Source organism: Pteropus medius, unplaced genomic scaffold (genome assembly GCF_902729225.1).
Source record: "Pteropus medius unplaced genomic scaffold, Ma_sr-lr_union100, whole genome shotgun sequence".
Taxonomy (NCBI): Eukaryota; Metazoa; Chordata; class Mammalia; order Chiroptera; family Pteropodidae; genus Pteropus; species Pteropus medius.
In genome coordinates, this window is record NW_024354500.1 from 9,466,104 (window position 1) to 9,491,017 (window position 24,914).

General features: G+C 38.1%; 1 protein-coding gene across 1 annotated transcript in view; it reads right to left on the bottom strand.

Moving 5' to 3' along the window:
- Positions 1-21,959: 21,959 nt before the first annotated feature.
- The window catches only part of HTR1E (5-hydroxytryptamine receptor 1E), a 60,503-nt gene continuing 57,548 nt past the window's right edge, over positions 21,960-24,914 (bottom strand). Inside the window, exon 2 of the mRNA XM_039853072.1 lies at positions 21,960-23,456. Coding sequence (XP_039709006.1) covers positions 22,177-23,274 — 1,098 coding nt within the window. The 5' untranslated portion in view covers positions 23,275-23,456 and the 3' untranslated portion in view covers positions 21,960-22,176. The remainder of the gene's footprint in view (positions 23,457-24,914) is intronic.

Consider the following 24,914-nt stretch of genomic DNA (forward strand, 5'->3'; position numbering starts at 1 on the left):
ATAGGATTCAAATGAAAAAAAATTCAGTCACTGTCCCACCCCCATTCTATCCTCACCTACTCTTTCCAAAACTTTGCTTTAGTACTTCAGAAAATTTGGGGTTCGAATTTATTTGGTTTTAAGAAAAGAAATTAATTTTGTTCTTATCATCTAAAAAATTAGTACCAATGTACATAAACTAAAGTTAAATTGTTTTCCCACTTAGTATTTCAAGTAAAAACTTTCTTTACTAAATTAAAACTTCCTCAAGAGAATTTTTCTTTGACTACTGCTCAATAGTAGGAAATTCTTTCCACCTCTTTTAAGGAATTTATAAAATTTCAAACCCCTTTTATGTTTTTTTCTTGCTCTCACATACTTGTTGCTTTAGAATTGGTTTGTGATGTCAAGCATGAATAAAATGCCAGATGCAGCACAACCTCAGTAATTAGCATTATTTGGGAAGGTTGATTTGAAGTAGTGAAAGGTTTGAACTCAAGCCATTTTGAAGAGAAAAATACTTATTAAATTATGTTTCCACACTGTGTTGAGCTCTTTGGTTGCTTAAAAAACAGTAAAAGTCAACAGTGCCTGACTTGAAGTAATTTACACTCCATTTCAAGACCTACTTATGAAAATAACTAGAAAGAAAAGCTGTAGTGTGTAGCAAGAGTGAGTGAAATGGATCTGGAAAGAAGCTTCTTCGATTTCTAGATTCTGCTTTGTTATAATCCATTCCAAAGTGTGAGGTCCTGAGGCACTGAGGACAGAAGGGGCAAGCCAGAGATCATACTGCCGTGCAGTATCCAGGGGCCACGAGAAGAATGGCCTCATAGAAGTAAGGGGTTGTACTGAGAAGGGACAGGAGGCTGGGGCGAGTACATAAATAGAGCTGGATTAAGGAGGGCCTTGACTATCCAAATGAGGATTTGGGGTGTGATTTGTCTAAAATTATGAAATCAGAAATGATTGAAAAGAAATATTTTTAAAAATTAGAACACTGAATATCTAGTTATTTGACTAGAAGACAGGTAGTGAGTGCCTGAAGGGAGAGTCTGCCACGCTGCCTTTATGACAAGAGAAGAGTAATTAGAAACCAGCTCATTACTTATATACTAATGACAGCAGTTAAAATTTATTCTCTATAGGTTCCCCAATTCTTCTGCAATCTTGTTAATACTTGTAATTGCCTCAGTAATTCCTCTTGCAAGAACGGTACAAGTGGACGTTTCAGATTCTTCAGTCAAACAACACCAATTTCAAATTAGTGGTATTTAAAGCATTACTTATATTGAATAGTTACCTGAGAAATCTGAAGAGCTAGAGATCAGAATTTAATTCTTTATTTAACTGTCAGTCTTAACATCAATCAGGGTACTATTACTGCAGTAAAGGTATGTTACTGTGACTGAATTCTGTTGCCTCCCACCCCCCAAGTTCATATGTTGAAATCTTAAGCTGTTTGGAGACAGGGCATTTAGGGAGGTAATTAAGATTAAATGAGGTCATAAGGGTGGGACGCTAATCTGATACGATCGGAGTCTTTAGAAGAGGAGAAAGGGACACTCGAGAGCTCTCCCCATATGAGTACAGAGGGAAGCCACTGAGGGCACAGTGGGAAGGTGACCATCTACAAGCCAGGTAGAGAGACCTCACCAGAAACTGAATTTTCTGACACCTCGATCTTGGACTTCTAGACTCCAGAACTGTGAGAAAAAAAATTCTGTTATTTAAGCCACCCAGTCTGTGACAAAGTAGCCTCCCCTTATCTGCAGGTTTTCGTTCCAAGGTTTCAGTTATTCACAGTCAACTGCGTTTTGAAAATATAAAATGGAAAATTCCAGAAATACAAAATTTATGTTTTAAATTGTGCACTGTTCTGAGCAGTGTGATGAAATCTCGTGCTGTCCCCTTCCAACCCACCTGGGACATGAATCGTTCCTTTGTCCAGCATGTCCATGCTGTATATGCTCCCCTTCCTTTAGTCACTTAGGGTTATTAGTTGGACTGTCTGGGTTATTAGATGGACTGCCACGGTATCGCAGTGCTAGTTTTCAAGTAACTGTTATTTTACTTAATAATGGCCCCAAAGTGAAAGAGTAATTTAAACTTCATCACGGGTATGCATGTATAGGTATGCATGTGGTTTTAGGCATCCATTAGGGGTCTTGGGACGTATTTCCCTCGGATAAGGGGGTTACCGTGCTTTGTTATGGCAGCCCTAGCAAATTAATACAGATAGTGACTCTCAGAATGAAGGACAATAGGGCATGTGGGCTGTGGCTTACAGCTGCTTGATCTGCTTTGTTGTTCATACTGAGTTGCAGGCATGGGAAGTATCTAAGGTGGCAGGTTTCTATTAAAATCACTTTAAAGAGTGTGAGGTCCCAGATCTTTGTCATCATTATGTACACATAGCTCTCAAGCGTCAGGGGATAATTTCTCATAATATATTGTCAAGGACTATTGTAAATTTTGGTCACGAGTGAGAAATTCATGAGAAAATTTCCCTGAGGAAATCCACACTTTTGTACACATGAGAGTAGTTATACTTCTTAAAATGGAGTATTGATTCACAGGCTCTAATTGAAGTTGGCGAGTGATTGATCTCTTGACAGTAGCGGGGACACATCTCTTTGCCTAGCGAATAGATTGTCATTTGGTTGATGAGCATTATTTCATACTATGCCGGTAAACCGTTTCTCCTGAACGAAACTGCATTGTAATTTGTATTTATATATTCCAGGCAGAATCAATGTGATTTTGAAAGGTGATTTTGACCCACGTATCCTAGAACACTTTCAGGTTTTACATTCCCTTCAAAATCAATTTGTAAGATTCTAAAGTTAAAGCTGGTCTTCCAGAAACTATTTATTTTGTGCTACAGGTTGCATAATAATAATAATAATAATAATAATAATAATAATAATAATATTGACTCTCTCCTGTCCTTCTATAATGCTACCTAGTTTTATCTCTTTGCTATGGGGGGAAAAAATCTATGAATTCAGCAGAACCTATTAAGATGTATTGTTTTCAGATTTAAAAAAGTGTATTTTAGTAAGATAGTCACTGTGGTTTCAAGATTAGTTCTGGTCATTTGAAATAGAAGCAATTCAGCCTCACCTGGTCTGATTTTAACTTGGAGTTGGTGCTCTCCGTGTTGCTCATGCCCAAATGCTATGCTGTTCTTTCTCTCATGGAACATTTCATGAATTTTTCAGACACCCCTCTTCATCCCTGGCCAGAGCCTTCAACTTTTCTCTGAAGTTGGCTTGATGTTCCCTGGCTGACCTCTTCCAATGCCTGCTCTTGTCTATGCCATGCAGGCTTTCTTCGTGGCTCACCTCTTTTCTTCAGCAGTCTCTGCGGGTAGGGTCCTTAAAGGTTGCTCAAGCCTGACTATCTTCTGCTATGCCCAGTCCAGCCCTTTGGAAACTTGCCCCCTGGGCTGACTATGGGTGCAAATGAAGCTTTCTCACATCTCAGTCTTCTCTCTTGCCCCTGCAGTCAAAAGCCACTCCATTCAGCCTCTTACCTTAAGATTTTCCAGAAAAGAGCAGCTCCCAGTATCTGCACTCCAGCCCCAGAGGACAGAGATTAAACTCTCCCATGGCTGCACCAGGCATACTAACATTTGTCTGCTTCTCAGTAAACATTACCCCTGGGTGCCCCTCCTTATTTTCCATCCTTGGTCCTCCCAGCAGGCACCACCATTCTCTCTGGATAGTTATTTGAAAGCACTGTCCTTTGGCTAGTGGAAGGGGTGGCACTCTTCTAATGGGAGCTGAGGTAGAAATGCATAACACTGACAATTCTACTCAAAGGCCTCACCAATAATCTTAAGTAATTTCTTAGCTTTCCAATACCCTGGGGATTGTACTAAAGATTATGCTTTTTATTTTTCATATGCTTCTTAGCCAGTCTTGTATGTGTGCTTGGCACCTTTCTTCAGCATGCAAGGATATGAGACACCTATTAGTTTCAGCTGAGATTAGAAAATGTCCTATTTATTTAACATTCTAAGAAGAATGATTGAAATTGAGAAGGGGAGAAAAATTACATAATATTAATCAAAATGAAATCTAAATTTAAGTCATCAACAATTTATAATCAAGATAGAAAAGAATAACAGAAAAAAATGTTTTTTAATTGTGAGCTTTGCAAAGCATGATACTGGGGACAGTTAAACATAGGTAATAAACCATACTTTATCTTAGGCATCTTTTCTGAGAGCTCTTATAGGATGTGTATGTGAATTGCCAAACTACAGGAAACATATAAGGGAGTACAACTTAGTAAAGCATTCGCTTCAATAGTGCAGCATTTGATTTTGGGTTTATTAAGTGTCACAGCTAAGATAATGAGAATGTTAAAAACTTTTGTAAATAACAATGAAAATTTTGTAAATAACAATGAAAACTTGCAGGCTTAAAATTTTTTTTAAAATAAATTTGTATTTTAGAATAGTTTTAGATTCACAAGAGTTGTAAAGATAGTACAGATAGTACTCAGATACTCTGTATGCTGTTTCTTCTATTGTTACTATTTTATACAAGTGTGATACATTTGCCGTAAGTAATGTATATGTAATGTATTCAAGGCCAATTATACATTATTATTAAGTAATGCCAATGCTTTATTCAGATTTCCTTAGTTTTTAACCTATTTTTTTTTCCTGTTTCAGGATCCCATCCAAATACTGCATTACATTTAATCATCCATCACTTCTCCTGAGGCTCTTGTTGACTATGACAGTTTCTCAGACTTTGTTTTTGATGACTTTGACAGGTTTGAGGAATATTGATCAGATATTTTGCAGAACGTTATACGTTTTGAATTTTTCCTGACTAGATGGCAGTATAGGTTTTGGAAGACTAGAGCTCAAACACTAGTCTCATCACATCATATTAAGGGTAGATGCTATCATCATGACTTGTTACTGTTGATGTTAACTGTGATCACCTGGCTGAGGTAGTGTTTGTCAGGTTTCTCCACTGGTGTAGTCACTCTTTTGTCCCCCCTTCCACATCACACTCTTTAGAAGGAAGATATTTTGCTTGGCCCCCACTTAAATGATGGGGAGTTATGCTCTAGCTCTTTGAGAGGGCACTATCAGTTTTTTCTATTCTACTTCATTTACTTATTTATTAAATTAATTCTATCATTATGGATGCATGGATATTTATATTATACTTTGGGCTATAATCCAATACTAAGTTATTTATTTTGTTTCTAAAATTGTTCCAACTTTGGCCACTGGGAGCTGTCAATTGGCTCTCATGTTCTCTTGACATACTCCCATCATTTTGTTTTTTGAGCACATCTTTGTTTTCTAGAACTACAAAATGCTTTAGGCTCATCTTGTATATTTCCTGATCCAGCCCTAGAATCAACCACAAGAGCTTGCATAAGGAGCCCCTGTTCCTCTTATTAGAGAATATTAGAAACTAAAATCTGGGTACTAGGTGTACTCTTTGCTACAAAGGACTAGTTGTATATTTAAAATTTGGACTTCTCATGGTTTTGAGAAAGAAGTAAAAACATTTGTAATGATTGTATATGTGGGTCTGTCTGTGTAGGTCAGAGATCAATGAAGAAATTTTCAGCAACACTAGCACCTGAAGACCAGAATCTGAGAGAGGTTTTAATATTAAATGTTGAGGACCTTCAAGGCAATTAGGATAGACTTTCTGAATTGGAGGTGGAGACTTTTGTTTTGAGGAGAAGTTGGAAATGTTCTAACCTTGAACAATTGAATTTCCTGAGACTGGGAAATTCACAAAATTTCCCAGTCTCAAAAGTAGACAAAAGTAGATGTTTCTATGAGTGTTGGTATCCTGTGTCTTATTTGTGTGTAGCACCTAAGAGATGGCAGGATCTTGGATGGGTACCTTGGCAGTACTCTACTAAGTGTGGAGGCTTTGGGTAACTTTAGAAGTCCCCAAAGCAGAATGGTATCAGGGAAGTATAATGACTGCCGTGCAACACATCTTCAATGATCCGTATAGTTTGGGAAAGGATTGTGGACTTAGAATTAGGGCTCTCTCCCATGTTTTTCTGGAGTACAGAGCCCTGAATTCATTCATGTTTCTCTGTGCATTCATTTAGAACAGTAGTATTTATTTCTTTTTAAAAAATAGAGACAAGTCAGTCTAAATTTTAGAAAGTATGTCTGTATACTTTTGTTTCAGTTTTTTGAGTTTCCTGTTTTCTATATGCTTTTGCTAGAAATGTATCTTACAAACATCTAAGTCACAGATGAATGTGATTGCTAGAGCTTTCTCATGTTTAACAGACTGGGACAAGGTCAGGAACTTGGAGTAACAAGAGATATTAAAATCGAGTGGAGGAATGTTCTGGTCACTATTGCTGCATTAGAAATTACCCCAAACTGTACTAGCTGAAAACAATCATTTTATTTGCTCACAATTTCATGGGCAAATACTTTAAGAAGGGCTTGGGTAGGCTGTATTGTCTTGGGGTGTCTCACACGTTTGCTGTCAGAGGTCAGCCAGGGCTGCAGTCATCTGAAGATTCAACTGGGCTAGATGTACAGTGGCTCATAGGGCAGTTGATGCTGGGAGCTCATCTGGGGCTGTCAACTGGAGCACTGGACTAAACTCCCCTACATAGTAATCTCAGAGAATTCAGATTTCTTACATGACAGCTGATTTCCTCCATAGTGAGAATACTAAGACGATCAGGCAGAAAACTGATGGTCTTTTCTGACCTATCCTAGGAACTCAGCACAATTTTGTCCTACTCTATTGGTCTAGGTGATCGCAAACCTGTCTGGATTAAAAAAAAAAAAAAAAAAAAAAAGACATATACTCTACCTTGAGATGGGAGTAGTATCATATAGTTTGGGGGATATGTTTTTAAACTGCCACTGGCAACAGAGTGTTTTCAGTTTTAAATGTATTTCTTACTCTTGTGTATGTAAGTGTGTCTGTCTGACATTTGAGGTTTGATTTTGAATATCACCGAAGAATTTTTACTTTTCTCATCTCTTTGAAGCATGGGCTAATGTTCAGGGATGAGTCACAAGAGAGACAATGCAGTAGATAGCTTGGCTGTTACAACTCAGGAGGGTGTGCACAGGGCACAGCAGTGCATGAGACATGGTGAAGAGCATGAGCTTTGGTGTTAGAAAGCCCTGAGCGCCAGCTCTGCCACTTCCTGGCTTTGTGCAAACTACTTAATTTCTACAAGTTGACATTTCCTTATCTGAAAAATGAGAACAAGTTTAGTCTTCATTCATTAACTAATTTATCTAATTATTAAGCATCTATTTTGCACCACATTTATAGCATTATAGTGAGAATTATGCTTGAGAAGTGCTTGTTATGGTGCCTGGAATATGGCTTGAACTACAAAAATGTTATTACTACTACAAGTAGTAGTAGTAATAGTAGTAGTAGTAGTAGTAGTAGTAGCAGCAGCAGCAATATTTTGGCAGCATGATGCAGATGAAGAGGTAGATAAACCTGTGATTCAGCCTGAGACCCAGCCAGTAGACCACAGAAACCAATATAATGGTCAACATAAACTGTGGAGCTGTTACCAAAGTTGATAAGATTCCATGTTCAGGGGAGGAAAAATTGTGAGTAGAGTTGAGCAACGACCAGAACTTCAGCTTCCATGAGCAGACAAAAGGGGCTTAACCTGTTGGTAGAACATCAGGGCAGAGGACACCCAATCACACATGGGCTGAGGTCTTGCTCCCTGAGGCCTATTTGGTATCCATTGGTGTTATGAGTTAAATTGTGTCTCCCTCACCCCCCAAGATTCATATGTTGAAGCCCTAACTCCCGCAATCTCAGAACATGACTGTATTTGGTGATAGGGCCTTTAAAGAAGTGACAAAGGTAAAATGGAGCAATTAGGGTGAGCACTAATCCGATTTGACCAGTGTCCTTACAAGAAGAGGAAATTTGGACACACCAGAGAAAGATCATATGAAGACACAGCAAAAAGGCGGCTATCTGCAAGCCAAGGAGAGAGGCCTCAGGAGAAAGCAAACCTATTGACACCTTGATCTTCGACTCCCAGCCTCCAGACTGTGGGAATATAAATTTTTGTTGTTTAAGCCATCCAGTCTGTGGTATTTTGTTATGGCAGCCCTAGAAACGAATACAGACATTGGGCTGGGATGTAGGGGACAGGTAGAATAAGGGAGAAAAGGAGGAACCAAAAGAGGAGTCCGAGACTCAGAATTGGAGTCCACGGGTCAAGAAGAGTGGTGCTACAGGGAACATAAGGCCTCAGGTATGACTGGCGGCAAAGATGACCAGGGGTGCAACATTGGTCCCCTTATGTTATTGAGCAAGACTAGATGGTGGGCCTCAAAATGGTTGTTTAGGAGGCAGGCCCTGCTGGGTCTCCATGTGGGAAATTTATCAATGGACTTACCTATGAAAGGCTGGGGGAGGCAGAGACCCCAGAGATGAAGTGGTGGTAAAAGTGGATTGCAGAGGATCATCATTGGTTATGGCTTTAGCTGATCATAATTTGGTTTATTTTAGTGATTTTGATTTTTCTTTGGGTCTAAAGTGTGATTTTAGGCTGTGCAGGGTGTACATGTATGTGCTTGTGAGTGCATACTGGCATGTTGTATGTATAAAACTATATGGGAACCAGAATTATATTTTAGTTTGGTTTATTTCAATTTTAAGGCTATTTGAATGGTTTGTACATTCACTCATGTTATTCTGTTGCTTGTAATTCTAAACTTGATATCTCTCAACATTTGATAATTTTATTTTAATAATTCTGTTTTTCTGTGTCAAAGTCAGTAATATATTATTCAATAGTTCATCCTTATAGTATCTAGCACTGTTGGAAAAATTTAAATTAAGAACAAAATTCACAGCCTAGTTACATTTTGTAGATCAAATATTGGGTGAAGCTAGTTGATGTCATAATTGTTTAACATTCCCCAGATTTACCTCAGTAATAATTTGTTTTGGGTTTATTTCATTGCCTAAATGTTTCTGATGCATTCTTGTATTTTGTAAATTCCTTTATTTTTTTATTTATTTATTTTATCCTCAAAGTCAGTTTTTCTAGTTACTAGGAATATTATAAAGTAGATTAGTAGGCCACACAGAAATAATTTATGTTGTACATTGGACAATAACATTCTGGCCAGTAGAGGGCATTAGGAATAGTCACAAGTACAGGTTTTGATAAGATAAAAATATTGGTGTTTTAGTTGTGGGACAATTTCAGCTAAAACATCTGTACTAAAATAAAATAATCCCATGATGTAAATGTGTTAAAGCATCATAGTTACATTTCTGAGTGATAATTTAGGGTCTCAGTAATTACATACTTGCCTTAGTTATACGTTTTGAAAATGAGTAGCTCTTATGTTGGAATGGAAATAGTCGGATTTTGACATTCTTCAGAAAAATTTAAGGTGTTAAATTTCAAAATAAATGGTATGATTTCCAACTTTCGAAATATGTATATACAGCCTTTTAGTGCCTTTGTTTCACCACCTCTTAAATGTGGGAATCTGAGGGGATGCTCTCCACAGTCTTCTAATTACATGACGATGTAAAAACAAGTCTGTTCATGTTTTGGGAGCATCTCTGCACACAGGAGAATTTAGATGTGTCTTATCCATCAGCCACTGGGGGGCTCCCTTGATCAAATCAGAACATGTATTAAAAATGTCATACAGCTTCTGGACATTGTGTGTCTGATTTCTTAGTGTTATTTCTTAAAATAGAACTGTTCTTGCATTGTATTACCTTATGCAATTTTAGAGATTTTCTGATTTCGTTTCCCACCCCTCCCCCAATTCCCACCCCCCTTAGTTTTGCAGTTCACCAAAACGTTTGAGTATTATACCATCTGACTCTCACAACAACAACCTGAGGAGTAAATATTTTTACTTATTTTTATGGATGAAGAAATCGAGCCTCCAAGACATTAAACTTTTCCTGATGTCACTCAAAATTTTTGGAATGGAAATTTAAGTCTAGTTTGTCTTATTCCATGTTCTGTACTCTTTTCATGGTAACAGAGTAAGCCCGAAGTTAATCTCATACATGTTACATGAAAAAGGTAATTTATTAAACTACAATTACTCATAGATATATTTTCAAGAGTCATAAGATTTTAGAAGTGAAAGGAATTAGCTCTTCTAAGTCCATATTAGCAAAAACACTTATGGCTGTCTCCACATTTCCAACTTTCATTTCATCTTGTCTCTTGTGTCTCATTACCTCAGGCATCTACTGAGAATTTGGCCACTGGGTTCCTATTTTTACAATTCCCAGGGACCATGAATAAATCCTAGGAAAGGACTTTGCTTGACCAGATCTTGGTCACATGCTCACTCCTCTCTGGGAGTGATGTTAAGCTGGTCACTGTGGTTAAAAGCCTCTTTCGAGCCACTTGAAATGGGGACAAGGCTAATTCTCAAAGCAACTGAGGGAGCTGTTTCCAGAGGAACAGAGAAATAAAATGGCTTATGAGCGCAGGCTGTTGGCTACCTCTGGGAAGGTCTGTGGGCAGCTGGGAGCAACAGGGGGACTCTGATGTCTGAAGATTATCAAAGGCGGGAAGAATACAGAAAACAGACTTCACTTATTAGCTCCTTTACTGGGGGCCAACCAATGAATGTAACCTAGAGCAAGAGTAGAAAAGGTCCAAAGAGTAGAGTGTTAAGGGTCAATCTTCAGAAGTATTATGTAAGATACATATTGGTTACCAATAAAACAAAAGCCAAGGAATACAAAGCTATGATTCCTGGCTTTACTTGACAGTGTAGGTTTAGTTCTCCAAGTGAAGAGAGATGATGTGGCTTCTTACCTGGGGCTCACCTCTGTATTGAAGCTTTTACCAGGATACACAGGGCTGAGAATTACAGCTTCCTGGAGGGCCGTGAGTTCACAGAATATGGTCTGGTGGAGCTCTGGAAGCCAGGTGAGCCATTTTCAGGATGCTGACTTAGATGCACATTTAAATATCTTCTGTTAATGGTAAAGGTATAAATCTTGGAACTTAAGCACACATTTTAGACCATTTATATTGCATTAACGTGCAAAGTAAAGAGAATTTCCTTAGAGAAAGGCCTTTTACTGATGTCTCCAGATTGCTTGCTTTGTGTTTCTATGTCTTGCTGTTGCACTTGTTAGGACCCTGGGTTTGCAATGTGCAACACAGAAATGCGTGAAAGAGGTTAACTAAATAAACAGGTGAAACTTTCTTCTTTTTCACATTTCCTCTCTGTTTCTTTTGGCAATTTAAGTTCCTTTAAAAAAGACAAAATGCCCAAGCATTTACATGGTTTCAGGACCCAGGTAAGTTAAATTCTGCTAGCTAGTTTTTCTGTTTAATGTTGCCTGAAGAGAATCTTTAAGATGTAGAGATTTTGTTAGGATGACAAAAAGATTAGTTGAGAAGATATGAACCCATGGGATAAAGCACATTTATTGATAGAATAGTTAACTTAATCATGAACGCACAGAGAAAATTATTTTAAAAGGACAGATATAACTTAATTTAGGATCAGGTATTAAATATTAATCCCTCTACATTGTGTTGTGGGCAAAAAATGAAAGCCTGAGAGACCAGGTGAGTGCTCTGTCCTAGCCTCGATCTATAAACTTCCATGGCTCTGGTTCCATGTGACTATTTGAGGTCTCGAGTGTGAACTCATCCCCATTTTCTTTCTGCCCCAACTTGCTCAGAGATGAACTCAGATTTTCTGCTTTGGTCCCATCAGAGTTCTACAAGTAGGCTTGTATTGTGTTATTTCTTTTTCTCTCGTTAATTGCTTTTGCTCAAATTATGAAATGCAGGAGATTTCATTCTCCTGCCAATTTCTCTTCAAATGGGTTTGGATGACAATACCCTAGAGTTACATGGTCCTATGTCATGCAGAGTGTGGTCACTAGACCAACAATAGCAACACCACGTGGGAATTCATAGAAATGTTCAATCTCAGCTCTCACTCCAGACCTACCAAATTAGAAGTATGAGAAATATTGCCCTTTACTGTATTTTAACACATTATATTGAATATGTTACTTAAATTATCTTTCTCTTCCATTAGACTGAAGTTTCAGTTGGGAAAGGATCTGTGTTGTCTAGTTCACCAGTGAGTATGTAGGGCCTAGCATAATTTCTGGCAGATAGCAGGTGCTCAGTGAACGTTTGCTGAATGATAAATGAATGAATATCTGCTGGAGTAAGGGTTATTTCCTTAATCGAACTGTTAAGTAACCAATGTGTTTAGAAGGGCTCAATGAAAGAGTATTGCTAACAGTGGAGACAAATGAGGTGTGTAATTAACACCTCAGATCCTATTGTTATTTCCTAGAAGATTTTCTGCCCAGTTGACTGTGATTAAGCAAGGGTAGACAGCCTCCAACATAGCAAGAGGGTTGGTTTGTCAAAGAAGGTGATCCTTGTTCTAGACTACTATATCTTCGAATTGTGAGTTTATGATCTGCTGCTGAATTCACTACATATTCCCCTTGGTGGGCTGAACCTTTGCTCTCTTTCGATTTAAAAATGTCACATTCCAATTAAACCAACCAATTTGTCTGTCCTCCAATTTTATCTTTGAAATCTAAAATCTTTCCACCTTCTTCTTTCCTTTTTTTCCACCTCCTCACTTTCCTTTTCTTCTTTAGTACAGACTCCTCCTTATTGCTCTCTGGCTTATTCTAAAATCTGTCTACCTGGTCTTCAGTCTTTCATCCTCTTTCATTCGAGGATGCTTTCAAGATTGCAGTTCTGGCCAAATTCTTTGGTTAGAATTCTCGGGCAATTTTCTGTTGCCTGCAGGATAAGATCCAATGTCCTTAGGCATTTGAGGCCTTTCATGGACATGCCTGCCCGGCAAACCTCCACTCCTGCCATTCCCCTTCCTACCCCACACTCTGGCGACCACAGGCCTCTTCTTGTTCTCTGAACACTATTGGATCTCTCCATGTCTTTGTTTATGCTGTTTACCTGAATTAATTGTCAGCCTGGTGAGCTCTTATATCATGCTTCAGTGCAAATTTTCAGTGAAGGCTCCTCTCTCCTTCTCCCACAGAACAGTGTATTTCTTCTTCTGTGCTCACTTAGCACATTGCACATGCAATGTATCATTCTCTACTGCAATTACTTACCTGTTTACTTGGCTTTCTCTTCTGATAGAGCATATTAGAAAGCCCAAGAGCTAGGGCTTTCTAATTCACAACACAATATGTTGCAAAACTTGACACACAGATGTTAATAAATGTTCGTTGATTGAATAAACTTTATCTTCAAAATATTTTTTAGTAAGTCCTCCTCTAGCCCCCGCTTCATTTCAGTAATGTTTTCTGTTTGTTTTTATTAGGAAAAAGCTCATCCCATTGGGAATATACCCATTTGCTGGAGCATATTCAGATCTACAGCATTTTTATAGGGTTAAAGGAGGTAATTCTATTCCCCAGGACAGCTGTGACTGAGCTAAGCTTGGCTAAGTACATAGTGTTTGTTAATGTCACGACTCTGCTCCCCAAAGCCCTCAAAACACCCAGAGAAGATGCAAGTGAGAAATAAATATTTTTTGTTTATAAGCCAACCAGTCTATAGCATTTTCGTTTTAGTATTCTGAGCAATCTAAGACGGTACTTTGATCTCTCTGCCCGCCGTCACTCCCACCTGCACGTCTTCTTCCTTCGCAACCTAAGACTGAAACCTAAGGAAATCAAAATCGGTTGCTTGTTCAGCAAAAGGTAGGTCACGTTATCCTAGGAACCAAAACCAAAACAAATAACAACAACTTAAAAAGAAACTCAAACCTATGTTGGATAGAATTGAAATCCATGGAGTGAAAAGTAAATGGAGAAATTTAGTTTCATGAGAACTGGAAGGTATCAGAGAGTAATGAAAACTATGTACATTTCTACACTAGAAAGGTCAATGGAAATGAAAAGACTTGAGTCTGATCAAACTGTACTCACCACTTAAAAGGAGCCAGCGTGCCTGTTCTAGAAGCTCACAGCTCAGATGCCTAGGAGCATTGTGTGTCAGGGCTTCTTTGATTGGAAGAAAGAACAATGCAGGTTATCACAAGTGGTGGTGTTTGATTGTAATGGTAACTGTTGGAATAAGAGATAAAGGAGTTTCTGGAATATTCTTACAGCTAAACCTCAAGGATCTGGAGCATAGTTTGGGAGCTAGAAGGTTGTCTGGGATTGTAATAGGCAACTCCAGAGGACAAGGGACACTGTTAGTTACTCAGCAGCAGGAATTAATTGAGCTTAATTTTTCTAACTTGCCATGGATATAAGTTGACTGTTCCTTTTGTTTCAGCCTCACTTTGCTTATCTTTCTCCTTCTGCTTGCATTGACAATAAAATATCTCCATATATTTTTCATTAAAATTTTTGAGAAGAAAGAATGTCATCATCACAACTAATCACCTTCTGTTTGGGGGAAGCTTTTGTACCAGACCACCTCATTACCTGTGGCCAGCCTATAGATCTAGCTGTTCTTGGGCCAGGTACATAACTGCCCTAACCAGTCGGCTGAAGATAGGGAAGAGCAGAGTGGGGGGCTGTGTGTGTATTTGTGTGTGTGTGACATGGTGCCACATGATGGGTTATGCTTAAAGAACCGCCTTGAGATGCTTTTCTCAGCAAAGGCTGTTTTGTAACCCATTTATGAGTTTGTGGGCAGGGCAGCCATACTAAGGCAAGATATCTTCAGTAGAGATGTATTTTGGAAATTCTGATTATGATTTCTCATAAGTATTACCAGTGAGGTTGATCTCTTCATATCCTCCTGATTTTTTTTTTTTTTTGCTTTCTTTTGTTCATATCCTCTCCTTTGCTCTCCTCACTAGGGTCGAAAACACTGTTTTTGTTTCTATGTACATGTGTGTGATTAAAGAGGGAAATTAGGCTTTACTTTTTCATTAATGAGAAACTGATAAATAAGAAGTAATCTGGTAAAGTTATCAGGTAAAAGGCTACATGCTGCCCCAAAGGCTTATATGTCAACATGATTTGCATTATGGTTGTTCTTTTTGTTCTGTATAAAACCCCTCTTCTCTGCCCCTCCCTCCAAAGTACAGAAAGAAAGGTTGACCGATGGTTTATCTTGCAGCCTCAGTTGTATATATAAGTGCTTCATACCTCTGAATGCATATTTTGTTAGCATCTTTCTTCCTGGCTTACATAAACACTTTTGTTATATTGCCAGGTTGTTATTTACCACCCAGCTTCTAACTCAAACTTGATCCATAACTGAGTAATTGATTTATTCATTTGCCAACACCTTACAGAGTGCTTAACTACGAACCAGAAACATCTGGTGTCACTGGTCTGCTTATCATTATTAGACAATATGTAAGTCTAAATTTTCCTCAGAGAACTGTTTCCATCATCATTCCTTTTCATAAACCAACTTTTCTTAAATCATCTCTTGATGTATGACTGCTTGATACCACACAAACTAGAAGAACATATTTGTAAGAACATATCCATAAGACCTTATTTCTTATGTCCAAATTGTTTATATATTTCTTTGATGAACTATCCATCCTTCTCTACTCCTCAGAGTTTCTGCTAGCATCTTTGTTTTCTTTAAAGTTCAGATGTGCAGGATGTGCTCTTCTGCCTCTTTTGTCTCCCACCCCCTTAAGCAAAGGCAATGTTTATAATTCCCTCTAAAATGCTATTTCATCCAAATATAAAATAAATATACTCAGCTTTCTACAAATCTGCTCTTAAGATCTGAGTCTCATAGTTTTTTCACCTGAATTATCCCTCCACCCATCTTTTTTCCCTTACAGGAATCCCAGTGCCTCGTATGATGCTAAACTAATGCTCATTTTGTGTTTGTGGATCCTGAACCACCACCAATATTGTCTTCCAACCTTGGCTCTTTCCATAGCTGTATTCTTGCTTTCGCTTTCTTCATATCATTGTTTTTAACCCTTTTTCTTTTCTAATTAAAAATGTTCATAATCCACTCATCATAGTAGATGGGCAATCAATAGTTTTTGATTATCTAAAACTTGTCTGATATTATCTCTCAACTCTTCCTATTGATTTTTTTGTGTCATCATTGTCCTGATGCCCATCTTTCCTTTAAATATTTGACAATTCCACTTCCATGTGAGAAGGTACCCTCCTTGCCCACGACATAGTTCTGCTCCTACATTTCTTGAAGTTTGTAATCAATGTGTTCATTTTAGTTAAATCTAATAGATATAAATTATATAAACTGAGTGCTAATCTATATCACCCTCTGTGCTAGGTACTTGGAGCTTCCAGGAAGGCAACAGATTACTTTCTTAAAGCAATTCTCCCTTCCATTCCAAAGGAAATATTTTCACACCGTTTTTGTGGGAAGAGTGATACTTGCTGTATATTCTCTAGGGTGGGGTTTATGAAGGAGAAAGGAGGTCTCCTGAATAATTTCACCCTTCTGACCCTTCGAAATACCTCCTCTTCCTGCTAATAGGTGCCAGAGATTTCCCTCTAATTCTCTCTGGGGTGACTTAGGGGAGACTATACTTAGCTTTTGAAGGCCTTTCCATCACATAAGGATATGAGTCAATTCTCTGAAACATCAATACCATGCATACACTCCTCCTTGTTGATAGAAATTTATTAAGTCTTTTTTGTTAGTGATCTCTGCCAATGTTATGGAAAATTCTTTAACTAGTGTGGTTTCTATATCTGTTGGCCTGACCCTCACTTTGATATTGGGCAGATTCAAATTGGCCTTGAGCCTTTAAACCCTCAATGGTTTGCAACAACAATTCATAAGCAGCGCTTCCATTGTGCTTAGTCTTTAAGATCTCAAATAACCCCTTGCTGACACCTGAATTAACATTAGGCTTCTGAGTATCCATGTTGGTACTGATTATTCCTAAGCTTTTAAGCAGGCAGTGATATTGGTGTTTTGGGTACAGCAATCCTTAATTGAATAGGACTGGCTTCTTCTTCTTCTTTTTTTTTTTTATTGCAGGATTTAGCCTCCCTGTGTCCTACCACAAAATGCCATTAGTGTTCTCTATCAGAATAACTGAACATGCCCACACACTTTCCCAAACACCTTCCCCGTCTCGTTAATCACTTTTCCTTATTTTTTGCGGATTATAGTCAATTATTTAAGCAGAGTGTTTTATCACATGTAGTATATGACAGCCCTTGAAAACCAAACAAAATTTGAGCACATTTTCATATGCAATGGTTGTCATTTTCTCAGCACTTTTAATAAAAATTACCTTCATTTGTATTTCTATTATAGTCATGTACTTTTTCTCACAAATGTTTCTGATGCTCTCACTGCTTTTGCAAGAACTGTCTATAATTAAGTTAAAAATTGTGTGTAGATGACCTTAAAAACTAACTAAACACAATAAACATACATAAGTAGATTAAGACCAAAGTGATGGTTCTAAACTAAAATTCCTTGTTCTATTAACAAGCACAGTTGCTGGACCTGGCTCCAGAACTTACCTTGTGCATAAGTATCAGAGTTTGCAAACTGAAGTTCATTAAGTATAGGAGTCCTCTACAGTTTTCCAAAGCAGATAGTGGTAGCAATGCTATTAGGGGTTCTTATTGCTACTAGTTACAAGGGAGCGAATTATGTCCAAGAATTCTTTCACTAAGTACACAAACCAGGAAGTTTTAATTTATTAGTTAATGGAGGTGATTGAAATGTCGCCTCTGGGTTTACTTTTAATCTGCTAATATTTACATTAGAAAAACTGACCATATCAGAAGGTTTTGCTACTTCACTCATGCTTTAATTTAAAGGGGCAATAGTAGTTCATAACAGCTAGAACTATCAGTTAATGAGTAAACCAAACAACAGATTTTTTTTTGTTTTTTTGACAGGCTTGATTTATATTAGGAACTATATACAGATTCTTCTTTGTTAAGGGCAGTGGTAGGTGTGAGAGAAATGCATTTTATCAAGACTTATCTAGTAAATTAGAAATGAATTAGGGAAAATAAGTAAATGAAAATTAGTTATGCACCTGCTTTTGGCTTATTTACTTAAATTCTTAAAAATTTGAAACTCTTATAATTGTCAAGATGACATGTGAAGGATGATGGGAAAGCAAGTGAGTTGCTCTTATAATTTCTACACTTTAGTCATAAGTCATAAATGATAAATACTGGATTTTCAGCATATGCACGATCTCAGTTAAATCACCTGTAATTTAAATCTCAGCATCCTTGTACATAGATCACCATGAGCTGGGCAGTCATTTGACTTGCCTGGTAATATTTGAGCTACATATACAGAAACCAATATCCTTGCGGCAGAGACTATTCATTGTCACCTTGTGTTCACCTTCTCCTTCTTTTTTTTCTTATAAGCTTTTCATTTTTAGCAAGGCACATAGCTGCCCTGCTAGAGATTTACTCTCTTGTTCTCTCTTACAACTTTACGTGACCATATGACTAAGTTACTCCCAAAGGGATACAAGCAGAAGAGATGTGTATAACTTCCACATACCTTCATTGACAAAAATTGCTCTGTACTTCTCTCTCTTCCTTCCTGTGGACTATAATGCAGCTATGATGGGGAATCATCTTTGGCTGCGCAGATAAGGACAAGCCCTGAGGGGAGGGTTGAGCCCCAAGATGGAAGAAACCCAACTCCTTGGATGACTTTGTGGAGCAGAGTCTCCTACTCACTCTGGGCTGCCCTCCTATCTCTAGACTGTCATGTAGACAGAAAGAAACAACATTTTGAACTACTATATTTGGGAGTCTCTTCTTTCAGAGCAGCTTAGCCTGAACCTTAACTAGTAAAGGACATTAATTTATATTCAATGAGTTCATTTTCTTTTCATGTGAAAGCATTTCCTAGCATTTTTTGGAACAAGGCTGGGGACATTAGGATAAGTTTTGAGGAAAAAGGAAGCTGGCACTGCACATGCAATTTTAGAAGTTTGTTTTTCTCACTGAGAGAAGATGGCACATTTATGTTTTCTCTTTCAGGGACATAATTCCATTCATATTATTTATTGGGTGCCTACTGTGTGTGAAACATCATAAGAGTCCCTAGGGATTCAGAGATGAAGTAGACATGGTTCCTGTCTTCAAGGAGCTCACAATCTACTAGGGCAGACAGCAGAAATACACAAACAAATGCATTGCAAGATATGATGTATGTATAATAGATATAAAAATGAGGAGCTATGGGAATATAGAGTTGAGAGAGGGGACTCCTATAGTGACAGAGAAGGAAGGAGGATCTCAAGAAGACTTTACAGAAGAAATTGCATTTGAACTACACGATGAAGAATTGATAGAAGAAGAATGGGAAGCCATGGGGTCAGGTTTCTGAAGTGGTGGGCACAAATGTCAAGGGAGCTTGGAAAACACAGGAAACATCCAGATTTTCTTGAGTACAAAGTGAGTGAGAAGTGGTAACAATAAACTCTGGAAAGATAGTTTTGAGATCGCATAGTGAAGGAGTCTTGAATATTATCCTAAGGAATCCTTATTATTTTGTACTGATGGGGAAATAGTAGAGGATTTTGAGTGCTGCAATTAAAAATCAATAGTGTACGCTAGGATAGTGGTTCTATACCTTTAGCATGTACCAGAATCTTCTTGAGTGTTTGTTAAAATAGAGATTGATAGGCCCTCATCTTCAGAATTTCTGACTCAGTAGGTCTTCAATGGGGCTCTAGACTTTGCATTTTTAATGAGTTCCTAGATGATGCTAATGCTGCTGGTCTGGAGATGCCATTCTGAGAAACACTACTCTAGGAAGATGTATCTGTCAGGTGTACAGGGGTAGAGTTGCAGGGTGAGGAGTCTACATGTAGGTGGATCAGATAAGAAGACTGGTCAGGTTGAGAGGACTAAATTATTGGAAAAGGAGGAGGCATATATAAACATTTCTGTAAAGGTAAATGGAAAGGCTTTAAGACTATGGATGCAAGACATGATTTCAGGGACATAATTTCATTTATATTATTTATTGAGTGCCTACTGTATGTAAAACATTGTTGGAATCCTTAGGGATACAGAGATGAAGTGGACGTGGATCCTGTCCTGAAGGAGCTCACAATCTACTAGGGCAGACAGACAGACTATGGTTGCGAGATAAGCTACAAAGAGAGAGAATCATGTTTATTTAATGTGAATGATAAAAAGCATGGTAATCTTGTTTTCTGAGACTGAGAAGGTAGAAGGAGCAGAAGATTTGAGTGTGGGAAAATGATCATGATTTCAGTTCAGAATGGCTGTGTTTGAGGCACTTACAGAGTATTTACAGGGAGATGTTCACCAGACATAATTCACGGCTCTGGAATTTGAGAAAGAGAGAGATCAGAATTAATGACCCATGCTGAAAAGCCACAGGTGTGGAACTAATTTTTGCCATGATGGAGATTGGGATGGAGTATAAATATACAGGAGGTGAGGGCTAAGGACAAAGCCCTGAGATGAAAAGAAGACAAAGAATGAGGAGAGTAAAGTATCCTGGAAGGCATGAGCTTAAACAAGAAAGGGATGGTTAGTTGTTTTAATTGAGGCGAGAATGAGTAGATTTGCCTTTTCATAAGTCACCCATGACTTCTGGGAGATTAGTTTTGAAAGAACTGGAAGGGGCATGCTCAGAAGGCAAAGAACGCAGAAAAGTCAGTGGAAGGTGAGAATGGGTTGATGATTAAGAAATTCAGGTAGGAGATCTAGGAGAGAGATGAAGCAGGAGCTTGAGGGGGAATAGGGCCATAGGAAGTTTATTCTAGTGTCTAAGAGACTTGAGCAAATTAATAGGTAAGATTAGGGGTGGGAGGGAGAAATACAGGAAGAGAGAGAAGAAGAAAGAAGAAGGAAAAGGAGAAGAAAAGAAGCAGCAGCAGCAAGATTACAGAAAAGTTGAGAGGATAGATTTAAGGGCTAAAACATGCAGGTGGAGGTGTCTTCTCAGTTAACAAAGAAGAGATGATCTGTGGAGAATGAAGAGATAGGGAGAGGCTGTGGGAGAGAGGTGAGGAGCAGATGTTTAGAACGGTCATTTCCTTAGGAGTATACAAGAATTTACAAACTTTCAATCTTTTCTGTCATCACTCTTGACTTAGTGGTGAGCTCCTCCATGGGACTTAGAGAGGTAACTCCAGGTCAGGTCAGTTGAGTCAGGCCAATATGTGGCCTTGGGTCCCACCTGCAGCCTCCTGGCTCCAGGGTGCAGCCTGGCAGGGATGCCATAGGAATTCTAGGAGACACAATTTCATACTCATTTCCTGATGGGTGGCTTTTGCTGTAAACATAGATTTTTGACTTTTAATTTTTTTTTCAATTCTACAATTGGTAATTAATGAGTAACATTCTCCAACAGAGCTCTTTGGGTAACATATTCCCTTATTTGATCACTGTACCACATTAAGCTACTTTAAAAGCTCCCCAAATTTGACTCTCACTTTAACCCTGCTAGAGTGAGAGAGTGTATGCAAGGCTTAGCTGGGATACTTCTTAGAATGGGAGGAGCCCCACGTGCTTTTCAAGTAATATAGCAACACAGAGACCAAAGTAGATTTATATCATTTCTTATTTGCTTATGTTTTATATTCATAATCAGAGGCCTAGGAAAATGTCAGGATATTCCTTTCAGGATTTTTTTTTTTTTAGAGAATGAGGAAGTTTATTTAATCATAAACTAATCAGAGCATGTCGTCTATACTATGTAGTCACAGTAAATGATTTTGGCTCATGTCTGCAAGCAGTAGATGACAGCACACTACTTTTTCTTTTAAAGTTTTATAGTTTTATGTAGTCATGCAATTGCCACTAGAATTTGTAAGCATTTGGAGCCATAACCTTGGATGTTATGCCACATGAGGGCAAGTTATCAAATATTCGATTTATAATAAGAAATTCTGTAAATAAAGATTTATTTTGGCATTCTTTAATTTTAGGGTTAACTGAGCTGACTAAAAAAATGTATTTACTATTTCACCTTATTATTACTTCTATGAAATGTCTGTTTTTTGTATAATGTTTATTTGAAATTATGTACCACAAATAAGACCAGAGGTAGAAAACAGCACACCAAATAAGAAGCCTCAAACAAAACAGAACAAAACAAACAAGATAATACATTCTTACAAACTCTCCTGAACCAACTATGTTCAAGAATTAAGAAGTTGCACCCCTTACCCACGTCCATTCACGAGGCTGGTAAAAGTCATGCTTTCTGGCTTTTTACAATCTAAGTATGTTCTCGGCACCTAATGAGCTTTTTAAAAGCCAGCTTAAAGTCTTCATTAAAACTTGTGTAGAGCAGAGGGTTGATCAGAGAATTAACATAACCAAGCCATGTCAAAAAATCGGCTACTTCAGAGGACACAGTGTAGATACTCAAACCTACAATCAACTCTTTGATAAAAAATGGCAGCCATGACAAAATGAATGCACTCAAAATCAGTCCCAGGATGCGCGCTGCCTTGCGCTCCCTGGTACTGGAGATCTGCTGGCGTTCTCCTGGGTAATCCAGATCATTGTCAAAGGGAGGGATCCTGATGGAAGTGTGGATCTTTTCAAACTCTGTGGTAGGGTCTGAGGTGGAGAAGTCAGACACACAGAAAGTCTGTGTAAGTTTACAACTCGCAAATGAATTTTGGCTATCTGTGCTTCTGCTGCTTAAGTGCCGGCTTGACCCTCTTTTCTGGTAAAGGCTCTTGGCTGCATGGTAAATCCGGTAATAGAGAATCAATATCAAAGTCAAAGGGATATAAAATGCCCCAAGAGTAGAGTAAATGGTGTAGATGACATGGTCATGCTGGATGGTGCACTGACTAGGAGGCGGGCTGAGTTGGCGGTGGCTCCTCCAGAACAGAGGGGGCATGGAGATAAAGATGGAGATGGTCCAGACGGTGAGGATCATCAGTCCAGCTCTCTTGGCGGTCCTCTTTCTGGCATATTCAATAGCATTGGTGATGGCCCAATACCTGTCCAGGGCAATCACACAGAGATGGAGGATGGAGCAGGTGCAGCAGGTCATGTCCACGCTTAGCCACACCTCACAGATGAAGTACCCTAGCTTCCAGCTGTCCATGACAATGTACATGATGCTCAAGGGCATGACAAGCACAGCCACCAAGAGGTCCGTCACAGCCAGAGAACAGATCAGGTAGTTGGCAGGCTGGTGGAGCTTTTTGGTGGTACAGATGGCCATAATCACAGCCAAATTTAGCAACATGGTCAGGGTGGTGATGATCACTAGAGTCATGGAAATGAGCATCTTCTCAGTGATGGTCTTGGCTCTCACAGCCACATTGGCTTCTGTGGTACAGTTAGTGATGTTCATGTTTTTCCTGTTCCAATATGCACTGTGGAGAAGCTGTTGGTTATTTTCCTTCAGCTGGAAACTACTTAGACTTGAATGTCTTTCATTTGTAAGAGGACTGTAACTTCAGCTATGTAGTCTCTGTGTTCCATTTTGTGTGGGTAAAAGGAAGCACCACAGCATTTCTTCTGAATGAAGCATTCCTGGAAAACAGTATGTTACCGGTTAGTGAATGAAAAAAACTATATTCTTTTTCCTGGAAAACATGATGATATTTTGCTATTCATAAATTCTTTGCACAATTTTGATATAAATTTTCTTTTCTTCTCTGAATGCAAACTTCATCTTTAACATTACTTCTCAAAGGATTTTTTTTTTTTTTGGTAAGTTACCAAACTCTTTCTGATGAAGACATTATCAAATTTTAAGTCTATCTTTCCGCCTAGATGTCTTTTTTCTTTTATATACGGTACAAATTTACACATAAAAGGCTGTTTTTACATTTGTAAACATACATTCACATTATATTATGCTTTAATAATTCTGGGACCATTACCTTAAAGAAAAAAATATATTGTTTATAATAAGCGGCCTTCAAACCATATTTATGGTTTCACAGGAAATATTTAACTTCAGAGATATATTAATGTCTCAGTGGGATTGTGTGATTTTGTCTAATTATTTCTGATATTTTATATATGCCACTGTACATTTCTTTGGAGAAAAAAGGGAGGAAAAGCATATCATATTATTTTGATATTTATGGCAAATTGTTATCAGAATAATACAGTAAATTGATTATGAGACAGCATCATTATTAAGCTTGAAGATCTCGACATTTTAAAAAATGTGTTTAGTTATGGCTAACATTTGTGTTCTAGTTATATCATCTGTCTGTTTGTCTGTCTTTCTATCTACCTATTGATCATCCATCCATTGGATAGCTATGATTAAGCTGGAAAGTCAATGAGATAGTCAGTGACATTTATTGATTGCATAGCTATAAGAAAATTTTAAAAAGTAAAGTTAGATATAAATGTATATTTACAAGACAATCAAAATCCACATAGGGACATGCACAGCTAATGGCTGTTGATTAGAACATGGATCAAATCCTCTGAATCTATAGGATTAAGTCCAGGAAAACTTCAAAGAAAAACTGGTGTTTCAACAATTTTAAGAAGAGACATAGATTGATGTAGATTAGGCCTAATAGACACAGTGATTTCAGCAAAAGATGAGGGCAAAAGCACGTGAGGTGTATGTGGAATGCGAGTGAAAGTGGGGAGAGTCTTTGGGTAGAGTGGGGATGGAAAGTCAAGAGGCAGGAATCAAAATCTCCAGCCTAGGTGAAGTCTAGCTCAGGATTTAATTTCTCCTGTCCATAGCTCAAAAACCAAGAAGAGGGAACATGGGTGCCATTGATCTTTCAGATATAGAAAATGAAATGAAATAAAGTAATATTGATTTCACTAAAAAACAAAAACGGAGTAATTATTTTCTAAAGACAGTTTGTATCATTCTGTAGCTAAATGAGAAACATTCGGTCTCTCTGTTTCCATTATACTTTTACAGTGTTTCTGTGGATGTACCTACTTTTGGATGCCTTGTGTTTCTCTAGTTCTTCCGAGTGACTTGTTCCAACAATTCCCTCTTTCTTA